The sequence below is a fragment of the Arachis ipaensis genome, chromosome B1 (assembly GCF_059453495.1).
Source record: "Arachis ipaensis isolate K30076 ecotype BB chromosome B1, ASM5945349v1, whole genome shotgun sequence".
NCBI classification, from domain to species: Eukaryota; Viridiplantae; Streptophyta; class Magnoliopsida; order Fabales; family Fabaceae; genus Arachis; species Arachis ipaensis.
The window spans coordinates 36,641,042-36,662,190 of record NC_142436.1 but is presented as its reverse complement, the minus strand read 5'-3'; the positions used below and the strand labels follow the sequence as shown (position 1 = coordinate 36,662,190).

Genomic DNA, 21,149 nt, shown 5'->3' with positions numbered 1-21,149 from the left:
CGGTTATCTTTGCAGCCGAATTTTGAGTCTTGATATTCCTGTTTTTGACACTCCTTTGTACATATATGATCTCGCGTTAGCTTATCCCTGTTCGTTACGTTATCGATCGGAGTGTTGCGCGTTCGAGTTACGATTTTTGTTTACCCCTTTTTCTATAAAGGCTCCTAGTTATAATTAATTATTCATACTACTATACGTACTAAAATTTGGTCTTAGAGGTCGTAATACCTTGCCATCTCAGAATTATGACTTAAGCATAAGACTCTGTATGGTAGGGTGTTACATTATGGTATCAGAGCAGTTCGTTCCTGTAGAGCCTGAGGAATGGACTGACTATGCTTTTGTGCATTCTCTGTATGTGTGTTGTGTGCTGTTAGTATATGTACTTGATATAGTTAGCATAAACTTTCATGAGCATGCATTTGGGACTTTGAAGCACTAAACTTCCGATATTGAGACTGATCAACTTAATATCGATTGTTTGGTGTGCATAGGAACCAGATGGCGCCTCGTGGACGTGGTAGAGGCCGTGGGAGAGGACATACGAATGCTCGCGCACCGGAGAATAACCCTAATGACCAGGTGAACTTTATGACTGCGTTGGAGAACATGGCTGCTGCTATGCAAGCCACTGCTGAGGCTCTTGGCCAACAGATGAACAACCATGGTAATGACGGAGGTGGAGTTCAGGGTCCGATGACACTGGCGAACTTTTTGAAGGTTAATCCACCGAAGTTCAAGGGAACTACTAGCCCGACTGAAGCCGATACGTGGTTTCAAGCTATGGAACGAGCACTGCAAGCGCAGGTGGTATCTGAAGGGCAGCGTGTGGAGTTCGCTACCTATTTGCTCACTGGTGAAGCATCGCATTGGTGGCAGGGTATCCGACGCCTTCTGCAGCAGGGTGATGATTATATCACCTGGGATGTCTTCCAAGAGGAGTTCTATAAGAAGTACTTTCCGACTTCTGCTAGGACAGCCAAGGAGCTTGAATTGTTGCAGCTGAAGCAGGGTACTATGTCCGTGTCTGAGTATACTGACAAGTTTGAGGAGCTATTCAGATTCTCTCGTATGTGTCAAGGGACTCCGGTGGAATATGAGGAATGGAAGTGTGTTAAGTACGAAGGAGGACTCCGGAGCGATATTTTCAGTTCAGTGGGACCAATGGAGATTAGGACTTTCTCCGAATCGGTGAACAAGTGCAGGGTTGCTGAAGAGTGTGTGAAGAGGGCAGCCACTGAGAAAGGAAATCACAAGGGATCATTTCTACAAAACCGAGGGAAGAGCTTTGCACCTAGAGGTCCGCCCTTCAAGAGGGAAGATTCTTTTAGGAGGCCCAACAACAACTACTCCGAAGGGAAAAGGTTTGGGAAGCAGCCTCAGAATGATCAAGCTTGTACTAGGTGTGGGAGTCACCATCCGGGAGTACCATGCAAGGCCGGATGAGGTTTGTGATACAATTGTGGAAAGGCGGGGCATAAAGCCGCAAGTTGTCCAGAGAAGCAAAAGCAAGGTGCTGGGAAAGCACAACAGACTGGTCGGGTGTTCACCACCTCAGCTGTGGGTGCAGAGGGATCCGAGACACTCATTCGAGGTAACTGTGAAATGGCTGGTCAAACTTTAAATGCTTTATTTGATTCGGGAGCATCGCATTCATTTATTGCATTTGAGAAAGCCCATGAGTTAGGATTGAAGATCGTAACCTTAGGTTATGACTTAAAAGTGTATAATGCTACCCATGAAGCCATGGTAACTAGGCTAGGATTCCCGAAAGTTTCGTTTAGGTTCAAGCAGCGTGATTTTGTCCATAATTTAATCTGCTTACCGATGATCGGTCTTGATCTTATCTTGGGATTGGACTGGTTATCCGAAAACCATGTCCTGCTTGATTGTTCTACCAAGTCGGTGTACTTTATGCCGGAGGATACAGAAGGGCCGGTTGTGGTGAATAATTATTACTTGAATTCGATGATGGTGAACTGTTCTGGAATCGAATGTCAGGGTATCCTGTTGTTAACCGCGGGTGTTTCGGGTGATGATCAAAGGTTGGATCAGATTCCGGTAGTGTGTGAGTTTCCGGAAGTGTTTCCCGATGATATTGAGGAATTTCCACCTAACCGAGAGGTCGAGTTTGCTATTGAATTGGTGCCTGGGACGGGACCAATCTCAAGTGCTCCTTATAGAATGTCACCATTAGAGATGGCCGAGCTAAAGTCTCAGTTAGAGGAATTGTTGGGTAAGAACTTTATCCGACCAAGTGTTTCCCCGTGGGGTGCTCCAGTGTTACTGGTAAAGAAGAAAGATGGAAGTATGCGACTCTGTGTGGATTACAGGCAGCTGAACAAGGTCACCATAAAGAATAAGTACCCATTGCCAAGAATTGATGATCTTATGGATCAGTTACAAGGAGCTGGGGTTTTCTCTAAGATCGATTTGCGATCCGGTTATCACCAGATAAGGGTGAGGGGTGAGGATATCCCTAAGACCGCTTTCAGGACTCGTTATGGTCATTACGAGTACACTGTGATGTCTTTTGGGTTGACAAATGCTCCTGCAGTGTTTATGGATTACATGAATAGAGTATTCCGTCTGTTTCTGGATAAATTCGTTGTTGTCTTCATTGACGACTGGTGCACGAATTGTGAATCACGCCGTTCACAACGCGTACCACTAACCAGCAAGTGCACTGGGTCGTCCAAGTAATACCTCACGTGAGTAAGGGTCGAATCCCACGGAGATTGTTGGTTTGAAGCAATCTATGGTTATCTTGTAAATCTTAGTCAGGAAGTCAATTATGTTTATCAGTTGAATTGCGAATAACCAAGAGAGCATAAATTAAAGATTACTTGTTGTGCAGTAATGGAGAATATGTTGGAGTTTTGGAGATGCTTTGTCTTCTGAATCTCTGCTTTCCTCTGTCTTCTGATTCACGCACGCACGTCCTCCTATGGCAAGCTGTGTGTTGGTGGATCACCGTTGTCAATGGCTACCTTCCATCCTTCCAGTGAAAACTACGCTCACGCGCTCTGTCACAGCACGGCTAATCACCGGTTGGTTCTCGATCCGGTTGGAATAGGATTTACTATCCTTTTGCGTCTGTCACTAACGCCCAGCCTTCAGGAGTTTGAAGCTCGTCACAGTCATTCAATCCTTGAATCCTACTCGGAATACCACAGACAAGGTTTAGACTTTCCGGATTCTCATGAATGCCGCCATCAATTCTAGCTTATACCACGGAGATTCTGATTAAGGAATCTAAGAGATCCTCATTCAATCGTATATAGAACGGAGGTGGTTGTCAGGCACACGTTCATGATCTGAGGAAGGTGATGATTGTCACAGATCATCACCTCTATCACAGTTAAGCGCGAATGAACATCTTAGATAGGAACAAGCGTGTTTGAATGGAAAACAGAAATACTTGCATTAATTCATCGAGACACAGCAGAGCTCCTCACCCCCAACAATGGGGTTTAGAGACTCATGCCGTCAGAGAATACAAAGTTTAGATCTGAAATGTCATGAGATACAAAATAAGTCTCTAAAAGTTGTTTAAATACTAAACTAGTAGCCTAGGTTTACAAAAATTGGATAAACTATGATGGATGATGCAGAGATCCACTTCTGGGGCCCACTTGGTGTGTGCTGGGGCCCACTTGGTGTGTGCTGGGGCTGAGACTTAAGCAATTCACGTGCAGAGGCCATTTGTGGAGTTGAACGCCAGTTTTTATGCCAGTTTGGGCGTTCAACTCCAGCTTTTGATCCTTTTCTGGCGCTGGACGCCAGAATTGGGCAGAGGACTGGCGTTGAACGCCAGTTTACGTCGTCTATCCTTGTGCAAAGTATGGACTATTATATATTGCTCGAAAGCCCTGGATGTCTACTTTCCAACGCAATTGGAAGCACGCCATTTTGAGTTCTGTAGCTCCAGAAAATCCACTTTGAGTGCAGGGAGGTCAGAATCCAACAGCATCAGCAGTCCTTTTTCAGCCTGAATCAGATTTTTGCTCAGCTCCTTCAATTTCAGCCAGAAAAATACTTGAAATTACAGAAAAACACACAACTCATAGTAAAGTCCAGAAATATGAATTTTTCCTAAAAACTAATAAAAATAGACTAAAAACTAACTAAAACATACTCTAAACTATATGAAATTATCCCCAAAAAGCGTATAAAATATCCGCTCATCACAACACCAAACTTAAACTGTTGCTTGTCCTCAAGCAACTAGACAAATAAAATAGAAGACTAATAGGTTAAGAAGCAATAATATCTCAGAGTTTTTTGATTGAAGCTCAGATCCTAATTAGATGAGCGGGACTAGTAGCTTTTTGCTTCTGAACAGTTTTGGCATCTCACTTTATCCATTGAATCTCAGAGTGATTGGCATCTATAGGAACTCAGAATTCAGATAGTGTTATTGATTCTCTTAGTTTAGTGTGATGATTCTTGAACACAGCTTCGTTATGAGTCTTGGCCGTGGCCCTAAGCACTTTGTTTTCCAGTATTACTACCGGATACATAAATGCCACAGACACATAACTGGGTGAACCTTTTCAGATTGTGACTCAGCTTTGCTAAAGTCCCCAATTAGAGGTGTCCAGAGTTCTTAAGCACACTCTTCTTTTTGCTTTGGTCTTTGACTTTAACCGCTCAGTCTCAAGTTTTTTTTTACTTGACACCTTCACGCCACAAGCACATGGTTAGGGACAGCTTGGTTTAGCCGCTTAGACCAGGATTTTAGTCCTTTAGGCCCTCCTATCCACTGATGCTCAAAGCCTTGGGATCCTTTTCATTTGCCCTTGCCTTTTGGTTTTAAGGGTTATTGGCTTTTTCTGCTTGCTTCTTCTTTCTCTCTCTTTTTTTTTCTGCTTTTTCTTGCTTCAAGAATCATTTTTATGATTTTTCAGATTATCAATAACATGTCTCATGTTCATCATTCTTTCAAGAGCCAACATATTTAACAGTCTTAAACAACAAATTCAAAAGACATATGCACTGTTCAAGCATTCATTCAGAAGACAGAAAGCATTGCCACCACATTTAACCAATTAGAATTTCTTTTATTAAACTCGAAATTTTATTGCTTCTTATTCAAAAGATCTTCCATTTTATTCATGTTTAATGATGATGAGAAAAATAAACTATAGCTTTATTGGAGATAAAATCAAATAAATACTAATTACTATTATATGACTTCTAAGGTAAACTTTTATAAGGGCACTGTCACAGAGTTAAGGCAGAAATTGGAAGTTAAAAACCTTTATTCTGGGGGCACGGGGGTTCCTCTGATCCTTGGGATGCTTGGTCCTACAAGAGAAGACTTTTGGCGCTTCAGTTCCCTTAAGTCACGCCCCTGCTCCTCTTGTTCTTTAAACATATAGGTCAGCATTTGACTGTGTTCCTTCTGTTGTTTTATTATTTGCTCCATAGCTTCCTGTATCTTGGTGACAGACGTCTCAAGATATTCCCAATATTCTGCTTGAGGAATCTCTGGGAGGAATTTCTGTGCTCTCTTCTTGATAGGATCCTCCTGTGCTTGTTGTCTCTCCATTGATGCTTTGGTGATTGACTTTTCAATTAGGATATATTCAGTTATTCCCATCCTTACTCCAGCGTCCTTGTAGAGCAGAGAAATCACGCTTGGATAAGCCAACCTGGCCTCTTTTGAATTTTTGTTAGCAATCTTATAGAGCTCAGTTGAAATCAGCTGATGAACCTCCACTTCCTTTCCCATCATGATGCAATGGATCATCACTGCTCTTTTAACTGTGACTTCAGAGCGGTTGCTAGTGGGCAACAGAGAACGCCCAATGAAGTCCAGCCATCCTCTGGCAACTGGTTTGAGATCCTCTCTCTTGAGTTGATTTGGGACGCCCTTTGTGTCGGTGGTCCACCTGGCTCCAGGGATACATATGTCCTCTAGAATTTTATCCAGGCCAATGTCTGCTCTCATCATCCTCCTGTTGAAGGAGTCTGGATCATCCTTTAGCTGAGGTAGCTTTAATATCTCTCTGATCTTGTCAGGGGTGGTGTGAACAATCTTTCCCCTGACCGTGGTCCGAAATTCATAGTAGGCAGTTCCAGATAGTTTTTGCTTGTCAGTCTGCCACATATTAGCATAGAACTCCTGGACCATGTTCTTTCCTACTTTCGTTTCAGGATTAGCTAGGACTTCCCAGTTCCTGATTCGAATTTGTTCCTGGATCTCCGGATATTCATCTTCTTTCAGATCGAATCTAACTTCCGGGATCACTGATCTCAGACCCATTACTTTCAGATAATGGTCTGAATGTTCTTTAGATAAGAACTTCCCTTGATTCCAAAGTGGTTTTGGAATGCTCTCTTTCTTGCCTCTTGGAGTGGGTTGTTTTCCTTTAGGAGCCATGATCTTAGTGATCTTGGATAAACACACCAAACTTAGAGGTTTGCTTGTCCTCAAGCAAAAGAAAAGAAAGGAGAGGGATAGAAGGAGATCGAGGTGCACTTGTTGATGGAGGAGGGGGGAGGCCGAACCCAATTTTAAAGGGGTGGGGGGGTGGCTTTTCGAAAAATTGGAAGAGATAAGATAAAAAGATTGAGTTGAAAAAGATAAGATAGAAGATAGAGTTTAATTTTGAAAAGATATGATAGATTTTTGAAAAAGATAACTCTGAATTTTGAAAAAGATCATATGGATATTTGAAAAAGATATGGATTAGTTGAAAAGATTTTTGAGTGAAAAAGATAGATTTGTTTTCAGAAAAGATTTTGAAAAGAGTTGGATTGAATTTGGAAAGATGGATTTTTAGAATTTAAGGATTTTAGAAATCAGGGTTCTTGATATGTTCATGTAAAAATCATGCATTGAAGCATAAAATTTGAAATTAGAATGGAAATACGTGTGGGATAAATGGATTTGGCTCCTCCCTGTCTTCCTGGCGTTTGAACGCCCAAACGCTGCTTGTTTTGGGCGTTCAACGCCCAAATGCTGATCTCCTGGGCGTTCAGCGCCCAGTTGCTGCCATTACTGGCGTTCAACGCCCATTGGGTGCTTGTTTCTGGCGTTGAACGCCCAGATTGCTGCCCTTACTGGCGTTCAGCGCCCAGTGGATGCCCATTTTGGGCGCTGAACGCCCAAAATGCCCCTTTACTGGCGTTTTCTTGCCATTGAGCTCCCTATCTCTGTTTTGTGTGCGGATTCCTTCTGTAACCCTGTAAACTTATACAAATGATTCTGTACCTTAGTGTCAGTGAACTTTATATAAACAAATAAAAATAAAAATAGGGCAAAAATGCTTAGAGGATTGATGCCCCATGGCTGGGTTGCCTCCCAGCAAGCGCTTCTTTATTGTCTTTAGCTGGACCTTGCTGAGCTTTTAATCTAGCTTCAGCCTTGAGCATTCTTGCTCAATGTTGCCTTCAAGATAATGCTTGATTCTCTGTCCATTGACAATGAACTTCTTATCAGAATCAATATCTTGAAGCTCCACGTAACCATATGGTGACACACTTGTAATCACGTATGGTCCCCTCCACCGGAATTTCAGTTTCCCGGGGAATAGCCTGAGTCTAGAGTTAAACAACAGGACCTTCTGTCCTGGTTCAAAGATTCTAGATGACAGCTTTCTGTCATGCCATTTTTTTTATTTTTCTTTATAAAGCTTGGCATTTTCGAAAGCTGTGAATCTGAATTCCTCTAGCTCATTTAGCTGGAGCAATCGTTTTTCTCCTGCTAATTTGGCATCAAAGTTTAGGAACCTGGTTGCCCAATAGGCTTTATGTTCCAGTTCCACGGGCAGGTGACATGCCTTACCATAAACAAGTTGGTATGGAGAGGTCCCTATAGGGGTCTTGAATGCTGTTCTGTAAGCCCACAGAGCATCATCCAAGCTCCGTGCCCAATCCTTTCTACGGGTACTTACTGTCCGTTCCAAGATTCTCTTTAATTCTCTATTAGAGACTTCAGCTTGCCCATTGGTTTGTGGATGATATGGGGTGGCTATCTTGTGGCGAATTCCATACCGAACCATGGCAGAGTAAAGCTGTTTATTGCAGAAGTGAGTGCCCCCATCACTGATTAACACTCTAGGGACACCAAACCTGCTAAAGATATGTTTCTGGAGGAACTTCAGCACTGTTTTAGTATCATTGGTGGGTGTGGTAATAGCCTCAACCCATTTTGATACATAGTCAACTGCCACCAGAATATAAGTGTTTGAATATGATGGTGGGAAAGGTCCCATGAAGTCAATTCCCCATACATCAAACAACTCAATTTCCAAGATTCCTTGTTGGGGCATGGCGTAACCATGAGGCAGATTACCAGGTCTTTGGCAACTGTCACAATTACATACAAACTCTCGGGAATCTTTATAGAGTGTGGGCCAATAGAAGCCACATTGGAGGACCTTGGTGGCTGTTCGCTCACCTCCGAAATGGCCTCCATATTGAGATCTGTGGCAATGCCACAGGATCCTCTGTGCTTCTTCTCTAGGCACACACCTACGGATAATTCCGTCTGCACATCTCTTAAAGAGATAAGGTTCATCCCACAAGTAGTACTTTGCATCAGTAATTAATTTCTTCTTTTGTGTCCTGTTATACTCCTTGGGTATGAACCTTGCAGCTTTATAGTTTGCAATATCGGCAAACCATGGTGCTTCCTGAATGGCGAATAAATGCTCATCAGGAAACGTTTCAGAGATCTCAAGAGAAGGGAGGGGCGTTCCTTCCACTGGCTCTATCCGGGACAGATGATCAGCCACATGGTTCTCTGTCCCTTTTCTGTCTCTTATTTCTATCTCAAACTCTTGCAGAAGCAATACCCATCTGATGAGCCTGGGTTTTGAATCCTGCTTTGTGAGTAGATATTTAAGAGTAGCATGGTCAGTATACACAATCACCTTTGATCCTACTAAGTATGATCTGAACTTGTCAATGGCGTAAACCACTGCAAGTAGTTCTTTTTCTGTGGTTGTGTAATTTTTCTGGGCATCATTTAGAACGCGACTGGCATAATAAATGACATTCAGAAGCTTGTCATGCCTCTGTCCCAATACTGCACCAATGGCATGATCACTGGCATCACACATTAGCTCAAATGGTAATGTCCAGTCTGGTGCAGAAATGACTGGTGCTGTGACCAGCTTAGCTTTCAGCGTTTCAAACGCCTGCAGGCACTTTGTGTCAAACACAAATGGCGTGTCAGTAGCTAGCAGATTGCTTAGAGGTTTTGCGATTTTTGAAAAATCCTTTATAAACCTCCTATAGAATCCTGCATGCCCCAGAAAGCTTCTGATTGCCTTAACATTGGCAGGTGGTGGTAATTTTTCAATTACCTCTATTTTTGCTTGATCCACCTCTATTCCCTTGTTTGAGATTTTATGCCCAAGAACAATTCCTTCAGTCACCATGAAGTGACACTTTTCCCAATTTAAAACTAGGTTGGTCTCTTGGCATCTTTTCAGAACAAGTTTCAGGTGATCAAGACAGGAGCTGAATGAGTCTCCATATACTGAGAAGTCATCCATGAAGACTTCCAGAAATTTTTCCACCATGTCAGAGAAAATAGAGAGCATGCATCTCTGGAAGGTTGCAGGCGCATTACATAGCCCAAATGGCATCCTTCTATAACCAAACACTCCAGATGGACATGTGAATGCTGTTTTCTCTTGATCCTGGGGATCCACTGCAATCTGGTTGTAGCCTGAGTAGCCATCCAGAAAGCAGTAATAATCATGACATGCTAGTCTTTCTAGCATCTGGTCTATGAATGGTAAAGGAAAATGATCCTTTCTGGTGGCTGTATTGAGCCTTCTGTAGTCAATACACATGCGCCACCCTGTAACTGTTCTTGTAGGAACCAGTTCATTTTTTTCGTTATGAATCACTGCCATGCCTCCCTTTTTTGGGACGACTTGAACAGGGCTCACCCAGGGGCTATCAGAAATAGGATAAATAATCCCAGCCTCTAGTAACTTGGTGACCTCTTTCTGCACTACTTCCTTCATGGCTGGATTTAGCCGCCTCTGTGGTTGAACCACTGGTTTGGCATTGTCCTCCAATAGGATTTTGTGCATGCATCTAGCTGGGCTTATGCCCTTAAGGTCACCTATGGACCACCCAAGAGCTGTCTTGTGTGTCCTTAGCACTTGAATAAGTGCTTCCTCTTCCTGTGAATTTAAAGCAGAGCTTATGATCACTGGAAAAGTGTCACCTTCTCCCAGAAATGCATATTTCAAGGATGGTGGTAGTGGCTTGAGCTCGGGTTTAGGGGATTTTTCCTCTTTCAGAAGAAAGTTCAGAGGCTCTTTCATGTCCCCTGAATCCTCCAAATCAGGCTGAACATCTTTAAAGATGTCTTCCAACTCTGATTCGAGACTCTCAGCCATGTTGATCTCTTCTACCAAAGAGTCAATGAGATCAACTTTCATGCAGTCTGTTGATGTGTCTGGATGCTGCATGGCTTTGACAGCGTTCAACTTAAACTCATCATCATTGACTCTCAGGGTTATTTCCCCCTGTTGGACGTCAATGAGGGATCGTCCAGTTGCTAGGAAGGGTCTTCCTAGAATGAGAGTGGCACTCTTGTGCTCCTCCATTTCCAGCACAACAAAGTCAGTGGGAAAGGCGAATGGCCCAACTCTGACAATCATGTCTTCAATCACTCCTGATGGGTATTTAGTGGAACCATCAGCAAGTTGGAGACATATCCGGGTTGGTTTAACTTCTTCAGTCAAGCCAAGCTTCCTGATAGTGGATGCAGGTATTAGGTTGATGCTTGCCCCAAGATCGCATAAAGCTGTCTTGGTACAATCACTTTCTAATATGCATGGTATCAGAAAACTCCCAGGGTCTTTAAGCTTTTCAGGAAAGCTTTTTAGAATGACTGCACTGCATTCTTCAGTGAGGAGTACTCTTTCTGTTTCTCTCCACTCCTTTTTATGACTCAAGATTTCTTTCATGAACTTGGCATAAGAAGGTATTTGCTCAAGTGCCTCTGCAAATGGAATCTTTATTTCAAGAGTCCTTAGATAATCTGCAAAGCGAGCAAATTGCTTATCCTGCTCCTCTTTTCGGAGTTTTTGAGGATAAGGTATCTTGGCTTTATATTCCTCAACCTTAGTGGTTAAAGAAGCCTTTTTAGAGGGGTTGTTATCAGCACTTGTGTGTGTCTGATCCCTCACTGGCAATTGAGTGCCAGAGTCAGAAGCAGGAGTGACGTTAGACGCCAGCTCACTGTCTGTTCCTGGCGCCTGAACGCCAGAAATGTGCCCATTTTGGGTGTTCAACGCCAGATTCTTGCCCATTTCTGGCGTTGAACGCCAATCCTGCCTTGTTTCTGGCGCTGAACGCCAGTTTTGGGCATGGTCTGGGCGTTCAGCGCCAACCTTCCACCCATTTTCTGGCGTTTTAGTGCCAGAATTATTTTTCCCTGGGCTCTTACTGTCCTCAGGTGAATCTTTGGTGGGTTGCTCATTTCTTGAATTTTTGATGCCTTGAGGTGGGGTATTTAATGTTTTCCCACTTCTTAATTGAACTGCTTGGCATTCTTCTGCTATTTGCCTTGATAGCTGCTGCTTTGTTTGCTTAAACTGTTCGTCCATATGTATATTAGCTATCCTTGTCTCCTGTAGCCTGTCTTTGAATTCAGCTAACTGCTTTGTTAGAAAATCCAATTGCTGATTGAATTCAGCAGCTTGTTTTACAGTACTGAATTCAGCAGTTACTGTTTTAACCTCTTCATTCACGGAAGGGTTGCTGCTTAGATACAGATGCTGATTCCTGGCAACTGTATCAATGAGCTCTTGAGCCTCTTCAATTGTCTTTCTCATATGGATAGATCCACCAGCTGAGTAATCTAGAGACATCTGAGCTCCTTCTGCAAGCCCATAGTAGAAGATGTCTAACTGAACCCACTCTGAAAACATTTCAGAGGGGCATTTTCGTAGCATCTCTCTGTATCTCTCCCAGGCATCATAAAGAGATTCATTATCTCCTTGTTTAAAGCCTTGGATGTCCAGCCTTAGCTGTGTCATCCTTTTTGGAGGAAAATACTGATTCAGGAATTTTTCTGTCAGCTGTTTCCATGTTCTTATGCTGGCCTTAGGTTGGTTATTTAACCACCTCTTAGCTTGATCTTTTACAGCAAATGGAAACAGTAATAGTCTGTAGACATCCTGATCTATTTCCTTATCATGTACTGTGTCAGCAATTTGTAGAAATTGTGCCAGAAATTCTGTAGGTTCTTCCTGTGGAAGACCGGAATACTGGCAACTTTGCTGCACCATGATAATGAGCTGAGGATTCAACTCAAAGCTACTAACTCCAATGGAGGGTATGCATATGCTACTCCCATATGAAGCAGTAGAGGGGTTAGAATATGACCCCAGAGTCCTTCTGGACTGTTCATTTCCACTTATGTCCATGATGGACAAAGGGATATAACTTGGATTGATTTACCTTTTTAATTATTTTATTTTATGGAAAGAGGACAACTTAACCAAAAATAAAAATAACAAAAATTATGATTTTCGAAAAAGTGAGGAGAGAAAAAGTGGTTAGAAGGTTTTGAAAAAGATATGATTTGGAAAAGATTTAAAATTTTTTTTTTATATAATTTTCGAAAATTTATTTTTTTAAAAAAATGAGAGAAAAGATAATTTTGAATTTAGTGAGGAAAGAGAAAAACAATAAGAGAGCGCAAGATTTAAAATTTTTAGATCTAGTGCTCCTTGTTTTCGAAAAATTTGGAGAGAAAACACCAAGGAACACCAAACTTAAAAATTTCAAGATCAAGACCAAACCAAAATTTTCGAAAATCAAAGGAAATCAACAAGAAAACACCAAACTTAAAGTTTGGCACAGAATTTAATAGAAAAATAATTTTTGAAGAAGGTTTTTTTTTTTTTAAATATGATAGCCAATTACCATGAACATAAACACCACGTTCTAATTAACTGAGCTATAAATTTAAAGTGTTTTAACAAGGGATAAATAATAAAAGACTCTAAACCAAAAAAGAAAGATTTTTCCTAATCTAAGCAACAAAATAATCCGTCAGTTGTTCAAACACGAACAATCCCCGGCAACGGCGCCAAAAACTTGGTGCACGAATTGTGAATCACGCCTTTCACAACGCGTACCACTAACCAGCAAGTGCACTGGGTCGTCCAAGTAATACCTCACGTGAGTAAGGGTTGAATCCCACGGAGATTGTTGGTTTGAAGCAATCTATGGTTATCTTGTAAATCTTAGTCAGGAAGTCAATTATGTTTATCAGTTGAATTGCGAATAACCAAGAGAGCATAAATTAAAGATTACTTGTTGTGCAGTAATGGAGAATATGTTGGAGTTTTGGAGATGCTTTGTCTTCTGAATCTCTGCTTTCCTCTGTCTTCTGATTCACGCACGCACGTCCTCCTATGGCAAGCTGTGTGTTGGTGGATCACCGTTGTCAATGACTACCTTCCATCCTTCCAGTGAAAACTACGCTCACGCGCTCTGTCACAGCACGGCTAATCACCGGTTGGTTCTCGATCCGGTTGGAATAGGATTTACTATCCTTTTGCGTCTGTCACTAACGCCCAGCCTTCAGGAGTTTGAAGCTCGTCACAGTCATTCAATCCTTGAATCCTACTCGGAATACCACAGACAAGGTTTAGACTTTCCGATTCTCATGAATGCCGCCATCAATTCTAGCTTATACCACGGAGATTCTGATTTAGGAATCTAAGAGATCCTCATTCAATCGTATATAGAACGGAGGTGGTTGTCAGGCACACGTTCATGATCTGAGGAAGGTGATGATTGTCACAGATCATCATCTCCATCACAGTTAAGCGCGAATGAACATCTTAGATAGGAACAAGCGTGTTTGAATGGAAAACAGAAATACTTGCATTAATTCATCGAGACACAGCAGAGCTTCTCACCCCCAACAATGGGGTTTAGAGACTCATGCCGTCAGAGAATACAAAGTTTAGATCTGAAATGTCATGAGATACAAAATAAGTCTCTAAAAGTTGTTTAAATACTAAACTAGTAGCCTAGGTTTACAAAAATTGGATAAACTATGATGGATGATGCAGAGATCCACTTCTGGGGCCCACTTGGTGTGTGCTGGAGCTGAGAATTAAGCAATTCACGTGCAGAGGCCATTTGTGGAGTTGAACGCCAGTTTTTATGCCAGTTTGGGCGTTCAACTCCAGCTTTTGATCCTTTTCTGGCGCTGGACGCCAGAATTGGGCAGAGGACTTGCGTTGAACGCCAGTTTACGTCATCTATCCTTGTGCAAAATATGGACTATTATATATTGCTGGAAAGCCCTGGATGTCTACTTTCCAACGCAATTGGAAGCACGCCATTTCGAGTTCTGTAGCTCCAGAAAATCCACTTTGAGTACAGGGAGGTCAGAATCCAACAGCATCAGTAGTCCTTTTTCAGCCTGAATCAGATTTTTGCTCAGCTCCTTCAATTTTAGCCAGAAAAATACCTGAAATTACAGAAAAACACACAACTCATAGTAAAGTCCAGAAATATGAATTTTTCCTAAAAACTAATAAAAATAGACTAAAAACTAACTAAAACATACTCTAAACTATATGAAATTATCCCCAAAAAGCGTATAAAATATCCGCTCATCAACGACATACTGATTTACTCCAAGACTGAAGAAGAGCATGCAGAACACTTGAGGACCGTGTTGCAGATTTTAAAGGAGAAGAAACTCTATGTGAAACTGTCTAAGTATGAGTTTTGGAAGGATGAGGTGAAGTTTTTGGGGTCACGTGGTGAGTAAGAAGGGAATAGCCGTAGATCCAACTAAGGTAGAAGCTGTGATGGATTGGAAGCAACCAACCACAGTAACTGAGATAAGGAGTTTTCTGAGTTTAGCTGGCTATTACCGAAGGTTCATCAAAGGCTTTTCGCAATTAGCTTTGCCGTTGACAAAATTAACTCGCAAAAACACTCCGTTTGTTTGGACTCCTGAGTGCGAGGAGAGCTTTCAGACATTGAAGAAAAAGTTGACCACTGCACCTGTGTTAGTGTTACCTAAGTCGAACGAGTCTTTTGAGGTGTACTGTGATGCATCGTTAAAGGGCCTAGGGTGCGTGCTGATGCAGCATGATAATGTGGTGGCGTATGCCTCACGACAGTTAAGACCTCATGAAGTTAGTTACCCTACGCACGATCTGGAACTCGCTGCGGTCGTGTTTGCCTTGAAGGTGTGGAGGCATTATCTCTATGGGGTTAAGTTCCAAGTCTTCTCCGATCACAAGAGCTTGAAATACCTCTTTGTTCAGAAAGAGCTTAATATGAGACAAAGGAGGTGGATGGAATTGTTGAAGGACTACGACTTTGAGTTAAATTACCATCCTGGAAAGGCGAATATAGTGGCGGATGCGTTAAGTCGGAAGTCGTTATATGCGTCTTGGATGATGCTTCAAGAGGAGAAGTTGCTCAAGGGATTCGAGAGTCTAAAAATTGGTGCTCAAGAAGTATCTGGAACCTTGTGTTTGAGCCGATTAGAAATCTCAAGTGACTTTAAGTCCAAACTCCTAAAGGCTCATGAAAATGATGAAGCGTTATGGAAGGTGTTACCGGCTATCGAGCAAGGAAAATAGTGGAGAGTGTCGGAAGAAAAAGATGGGTTATGGAGATTCAATGGTAGGATCATTGTGCCGGATGTTGGTACTTTGAGGCAAGATATCTTAAAGGAGGCACACAAAAGCGGATTCTCCATTCACCCGGGAAGTACTAAGATGTACCATGATTTAAAGGCGATGTTTTAGTGGCCGGGTATGAAGAATGATGTGGCGGAATATGTTTCAAAGTGCTTAACTTGTCAAAAGGTAAAGATTGAACATCAAAGACCTTCTAGGATGTTGCAACCTTTAGAGGTTCCGCAATGGAAGTGGGAAAGTATTGCAATGGACTTTGTGTCGGGATTGCCAAGGACTAGGACTGGTTTGGATGCTATCTGGGTGATTGTGGACCGACTGACGAAGTCAGCTCACTTTTTGCCCATTCGGATGACTTACACCCTTGAGGAGCTAGCTCGGTTATACATAAAGGAGATTGTGAGACTCCATGGTGTACCTGCTACTATAATCTCTGATAGAGATCCTCGTTTCACTTCGAGGTTCTGGGGTGCATTTCAGAAAGCTTTTGGAACCCGATTAAGCTTAAGTACAGCTTACCATCCTCAAACAGATGGTCAATCCGAGAGGACGATCCAAACACTAGAGGATATGTTGAGAGCTTGTGTTTTGGACCAACCGGCGAGTTGGGATCGGTATATGCCGTTAGTAGAGTTTGCATACAATAATAGTTACCATGCGAGTATCGGAATGGCTCCGTATGAGGCATTGTATGGGAGGAAATGTCAATCTCCGCTATGTTGGTATGAAGCTGGAGAGAAAGGCTTGTTGGGGCCGGAGATGATAGCTGAGACCACTGAACAAGTTAAGAAAATCCGAGATAGGATGCTTATGGCGCAGAGTCGCCAGAAGAGTTACGCCGATCAGAGGCGGAAGCCCTTGGAATTTGAAGAAGGAGATCATGTTTTCCTGAAGGTTACTCCAACCACAGGAGTATGTAGGGCGATTAAAGCGAGGAAGTTGAATCCTCAATACATTGGTCCATTTTAGATCCTGGAGAGGATTGGACCGGTGGCGTATCGGATGGCTCTACCACCTCATCTTTCGAACTTGCATGACGTATTTCACGTGTCGCAGCTTCGGAAGTACACTCCTGATGCTAGCCATGTGTTAGAACCCGAATCGGTTCAGTTAAGGGAAGATTTGATGCTTCCAGTGGCTCCAGTTAGAATTGATGATACTAGTATCAAACGGTTGCGTGGAAAAGAGGTTTCATTAGTCAAAGTGGCTTGGAGTCGAGTCGGTGTTGAGGAACACACTTGGGAACTTGAGTCGGAGATGCGAACGGATTATCCGCACTTATTCTCAGGTAATTGAATTTGAATTTGAATTTTGTGGGCAAAATTCCCAATTAGGTGGGTAGAATGTAAGACCCGGTTAATTAACGGCTAATTAACCCATAAATGAGAATTTATTCTAGAAAGCCAAAAATATTATTTTTATGGCTTAATATGATAGAGGAGATTGAGACGAGAATTTCGATACCAATTTTATAGAAATCGGACCAAGATTGGACCGAACGGGCCAAACCGGACCAACCGGACCCAAAGTGGGCCTTTGGCCCAACTAAACTAAACCAAAACCCTAGTTTTCAGCACTCTCTCTCCTCACTTAGCACTCAAACACGCTGAAAATTAAGATGGAGGGGGGAAGAACACTCTCTCAAGTTCTATCTCTCACTTGATCTTCAAACCACCATAACTTTTGATCTAGAGCTCCGATTGCCGCTCTGTTTGCGGCCACGCGTTCACCGCGGAGAGCTCTACAAAACCCATACAATTAATTTTGAGGTAAGCCACGTTTTACTGTTCGAAATTCCAGCCCTTGATTTCGAGTTTCATGAGCAAAAATGTTGAGATTTTGGGTTCTTTGATGTTATAGGACCCAACTCTCTTGAAGGAGAAGGTTAATCTTGTCTCCTTGGACCTTGGATGTGGTAAGATTCTCAACCCTAGTGTGATTTTTTGTTCTATGATGTTTGGGTATTGAGATGTTGTGTATGGGTATGATGATTGTGGCTTAGGTTGTGTATATGTAAATATTGGAGCTTGATTAGTGATTTTGGAAAGCTTGAAAGAGGGTTTTGTGTGATAAAATCTGTTTTTGGAGGTGTTGAGACCTTGAGAGCTTGTGGACAAGTGGTTTGGAAGTGCTCCGGTTGAGCTTGGGAAATCGGCTAAGGTATGGTTTCGGTTTTCCGTATCTAATATGTAATGTGGTAGGAAATACCTAGGCTAGAGGCCCTAAGATAGGCATTGAATTGATGATGTTGTTGAATGATTGAGATATATGATGTGATCATATATGTGATTATGAATATTGATGCCTTGATTGTGTGATATATGGGAAAATGCATGTTGTGATATATGCTTGATGAATGATTGAGGTTGAATTGATGGGTGGTACCATGTTAATGGTGAGTATGATGATGATTATGTATAATGATGGTTGATTGGAAATGGAATTATTGGAAATTGAGATGAGGAAGGATGTATGACATGATATTGTGTTTGTCCTTTAGCCATTTGATTGAGAAGTGTTAAAATGGTTGGATGTGGTTTTGGAAATTTTGGTAAAATGTCAATGTGTGAGTTGAGGATGGCTTGTTGTTGATTTTGGTACATTTTGAATGATTTCAAAGAAAAGGATTGAAATTTGCATGTTTTGATTGATTTTGAAAAGAGTTGAAAGTGGCTTATTTTGAAAATGGCACTTTGTGGTTTTGAATGAAAATATGGTTTTTGGGCATACTTTGACGGGACATAACTTGGACTACGGATCTTTGATTTGCGTCAAATCTGTTTAGAAATGAAATTGGATCCGGGATGTCCATGCCGTTCGAAGAACGGGTGAAAAATGATTTAAAATGAGAGAGTTATGACCGTCGAAAGATTGGGGGTTGAATCTGTGAATTCTGCAGCTTTTAACTTAGAAAATTTTTAGCAGAATGACCCCTCGCGCGTAGGCGCACTTGGCGCGTACGTGCCGTTCTTCGAGAAAGCAACATCCACACGTGCGTGTGGTGTGCGCGGGCGCGTCGATGCTCTGCATCGAATGCCCAGCCATTTTCCAGAGAGTTGTGCCAGAGTTGTGCCAGTTTTGTGCCTGGGGCACAATGTATTCGCGCGTATGCGTGGCTGACGCGTGCGCGCCGTTTGGCTAATTTTCAACCCACGCGTTCGCGTGTCGGACGCTTGCGCGTCGATGAGTTTTAAGGCCATCCACGCGTGCGCGTGGAGTGCGCGTACGCGTGGCCCTGTTTTCATCCCAAAGTTGATTTTTGAGTTTTAAAAGCCAAATTTCATACTTCTAAGCCTCCGATCTCACCGCTTATGTCTTAAATCATTATGATATGCCTAGCATGAGGAAAAGGGCTAGTAAATGTGGTAACTTGCGAGTGAAGCAAGGGAAAAATGAATGATCATTGAGGATCAAAGATGATTATGTGAGATGCGAAGAATGGCGGTGGAAGTGCTTGTTATGCCATGGGCCGAAGTGCCGTAATTGTTAACAAATTGGCTGGTTATGGATTTAACCGTGAGCCGGATGGCTAGATTATTGCTGTGTTACGGTGGAGCCATGATTATGGCTAAGTATAAATGCATATATGCTATTGAATGAATTGTGAATGTTTGCACTTCCACCATTGGAGATGAGGGTTTCCCTGGGTAGTAGCAATGGCTAGCCACCATGTGCTCCAGGTTGAGACTCGAAGCTCTGTTAACCCAATGTCGTAAGTGTGGCCGGGCACTGTGAAAGGCCCGGATGAGCTCGCCCCCATAAATATTCACCAGTGATGGTGATGGATAAATATTCACCAGTGATGGTGATGGATAAATATTCACCAGTGAGGGTGATGGATATGGATCATGATTATGATCAAGTTTATGATGAGTATAACTCGAGTTGGGGATGCACGACAGAGGGACAGTCCAATGGCTAGCTACCAGGACTTGTCGGGTTGGCTCTATAACCGACAGATGATATCATCAGCCACTAGGGACAGGCATGCATCATAAGCATACTACATGAATTGTTTGAGATTGCCTATTTGACTGCATATTACTTGCTAATTGTCTAAATGCCTTATCTGTTCCTATTTGTAAATCTCTTGTCTGATATAACTGTGTTTGCTATATTATACTCCTGCTGGTAGTTGGGAGGTCTGAAGGAATTGGAAAGGGAAGTATTAGTTAGACTGAAGAATCTGTAGTCAGTTGCCACTTACGGTTTAGCTTGTTTATAAGCTTTGATATTATCTGGAGGAAGTTCTAGGATTGTCTTCGGCTTTCCTCTATTATTATGTATTATATATGTGGAAGCTGTTACCATGCTGAGGACCTCTGGTTCTCACCCATGCGGATTTTGTGGTTTTCAGATGCAGGACGCGAGGCTTCTCATTGAGGCATGCTGGAGACTTCTGGATTAGCGAAGATCCTTTGTTCTCGGGACTCTATTTTGGGTTATATATCTTGTTTAGATACTTTTATCTCCATTAAATAATACAAACTGTGATGACTCCTCTTATAGGAGGTTTTGGAGAATAGGTTTCTGTATTTGTGTCCCTTTGGGTTTTCTTTGGGGTTTTCCTTATTTTATTATATGTATATATTGCTATGCTCGGACCAGTTATCTTCGCAGCCGAATTTTGAGTCTTGGTATTCCTGTTTTTGACACTCCTTTGTACATATATGATCTCGCGTTAGCTTATCCCTGTTCGTTACGTTATCGATCGGAGTGTTGCGCGTTTGAGTTACGGTTTTTGTTTACCCCTTTTTCTATAAAGGCTCCTAGTTATAATTAATTATTCATACTACTATACGTACTAAAATTTGGTCTTAGAGGTCGTAATACCTTGCCATCTCTGAATTATGACTTAAGCATAAGACTCTGTATGGTAGGGTGTTACAACATGAATCATCTCTAAACTTTATTTTTAAATTTTTCTTTCTGCATGAATTCTTATTATTGTTATTGTTGAACTTTAATTTAGTGACAATGTTATAATTTATGTTTTAATTTTATATTTTGCAACTTTTATTTAATAATGACATTATGGATAGTATTTTTTGCTTTGTTATCTTATTTTTTTGTTGATTTAAATTATATAGGATGAGTGATTATGAAACAGATAATGATACTGAATATGAAGAACATGAAAATGATTATGAATCAGCTGCTATATTAGCTATTTGTGGAGTTACCAATTATTACTTGCGATATGTCCTCAAACAAGAAAAAAGAACTTTAAAACTATCAGGATATCAATAGCTATCAGAATTAAAGGAAGAGAATGAAATGTGATTTTTTGAACAATTTAGAATGAGAAATCAGTGTTTAACCATTTATATAATGACTTGATTCTCAATTATAGCTTGAAATCCACACGAGGTGTTAGTGGAGAAGAGATGGTAGCAACATTCTTATACATGTTTGGGCAAGGAGCTTCTTACAGAATGTTAGAGGAGCAATTTCAGCATTCAAGTGAAACTATATTTCGTCATT

The 21,149-nt window shown here is 41.8% G+C and overlaps 1 protein-coding gene across 1 annotated transcript; it reads left to right on the top strand.

Annotated features, from left to right (window-relative positions):
* The first annotated feature begins 501 nt into the window (after positions 1-501).
* On the top strand, positions 502-20,915 carry LOC148576223 (uncharacterized). The gene is made up of 2 exons (XM_088502692.1): positions 502-1,300; positions 20,776-20,915. Exons 1-2 carry the CDS (start codon positions 502-504, stop codon positions 20,913-20,915), a joined length of 939 nt encoding a protein of 312 aa, XP_088358818.1.
* The last annotated feature ends 234 nt before the right edge of the window (positions 20,916-21,149 follow it).

Bases quoted from the DNA above. Each gene is read 5' to 3' on its own strand.
- LOC148576223 (XM_088502692.1), top strand. From the start codon at position 502: ATGGCGCCTCGTGGACGTGGTAGAGGCCGTGGGAGAGGACATACGAAT. The intron at 1,301-20,775 runs GTCCGCCCTTCA...ATTATGAAACAG, and splicing joins GAAGAGCTTTGCACCTAGAG to ATAATGATACTGAATATGAA.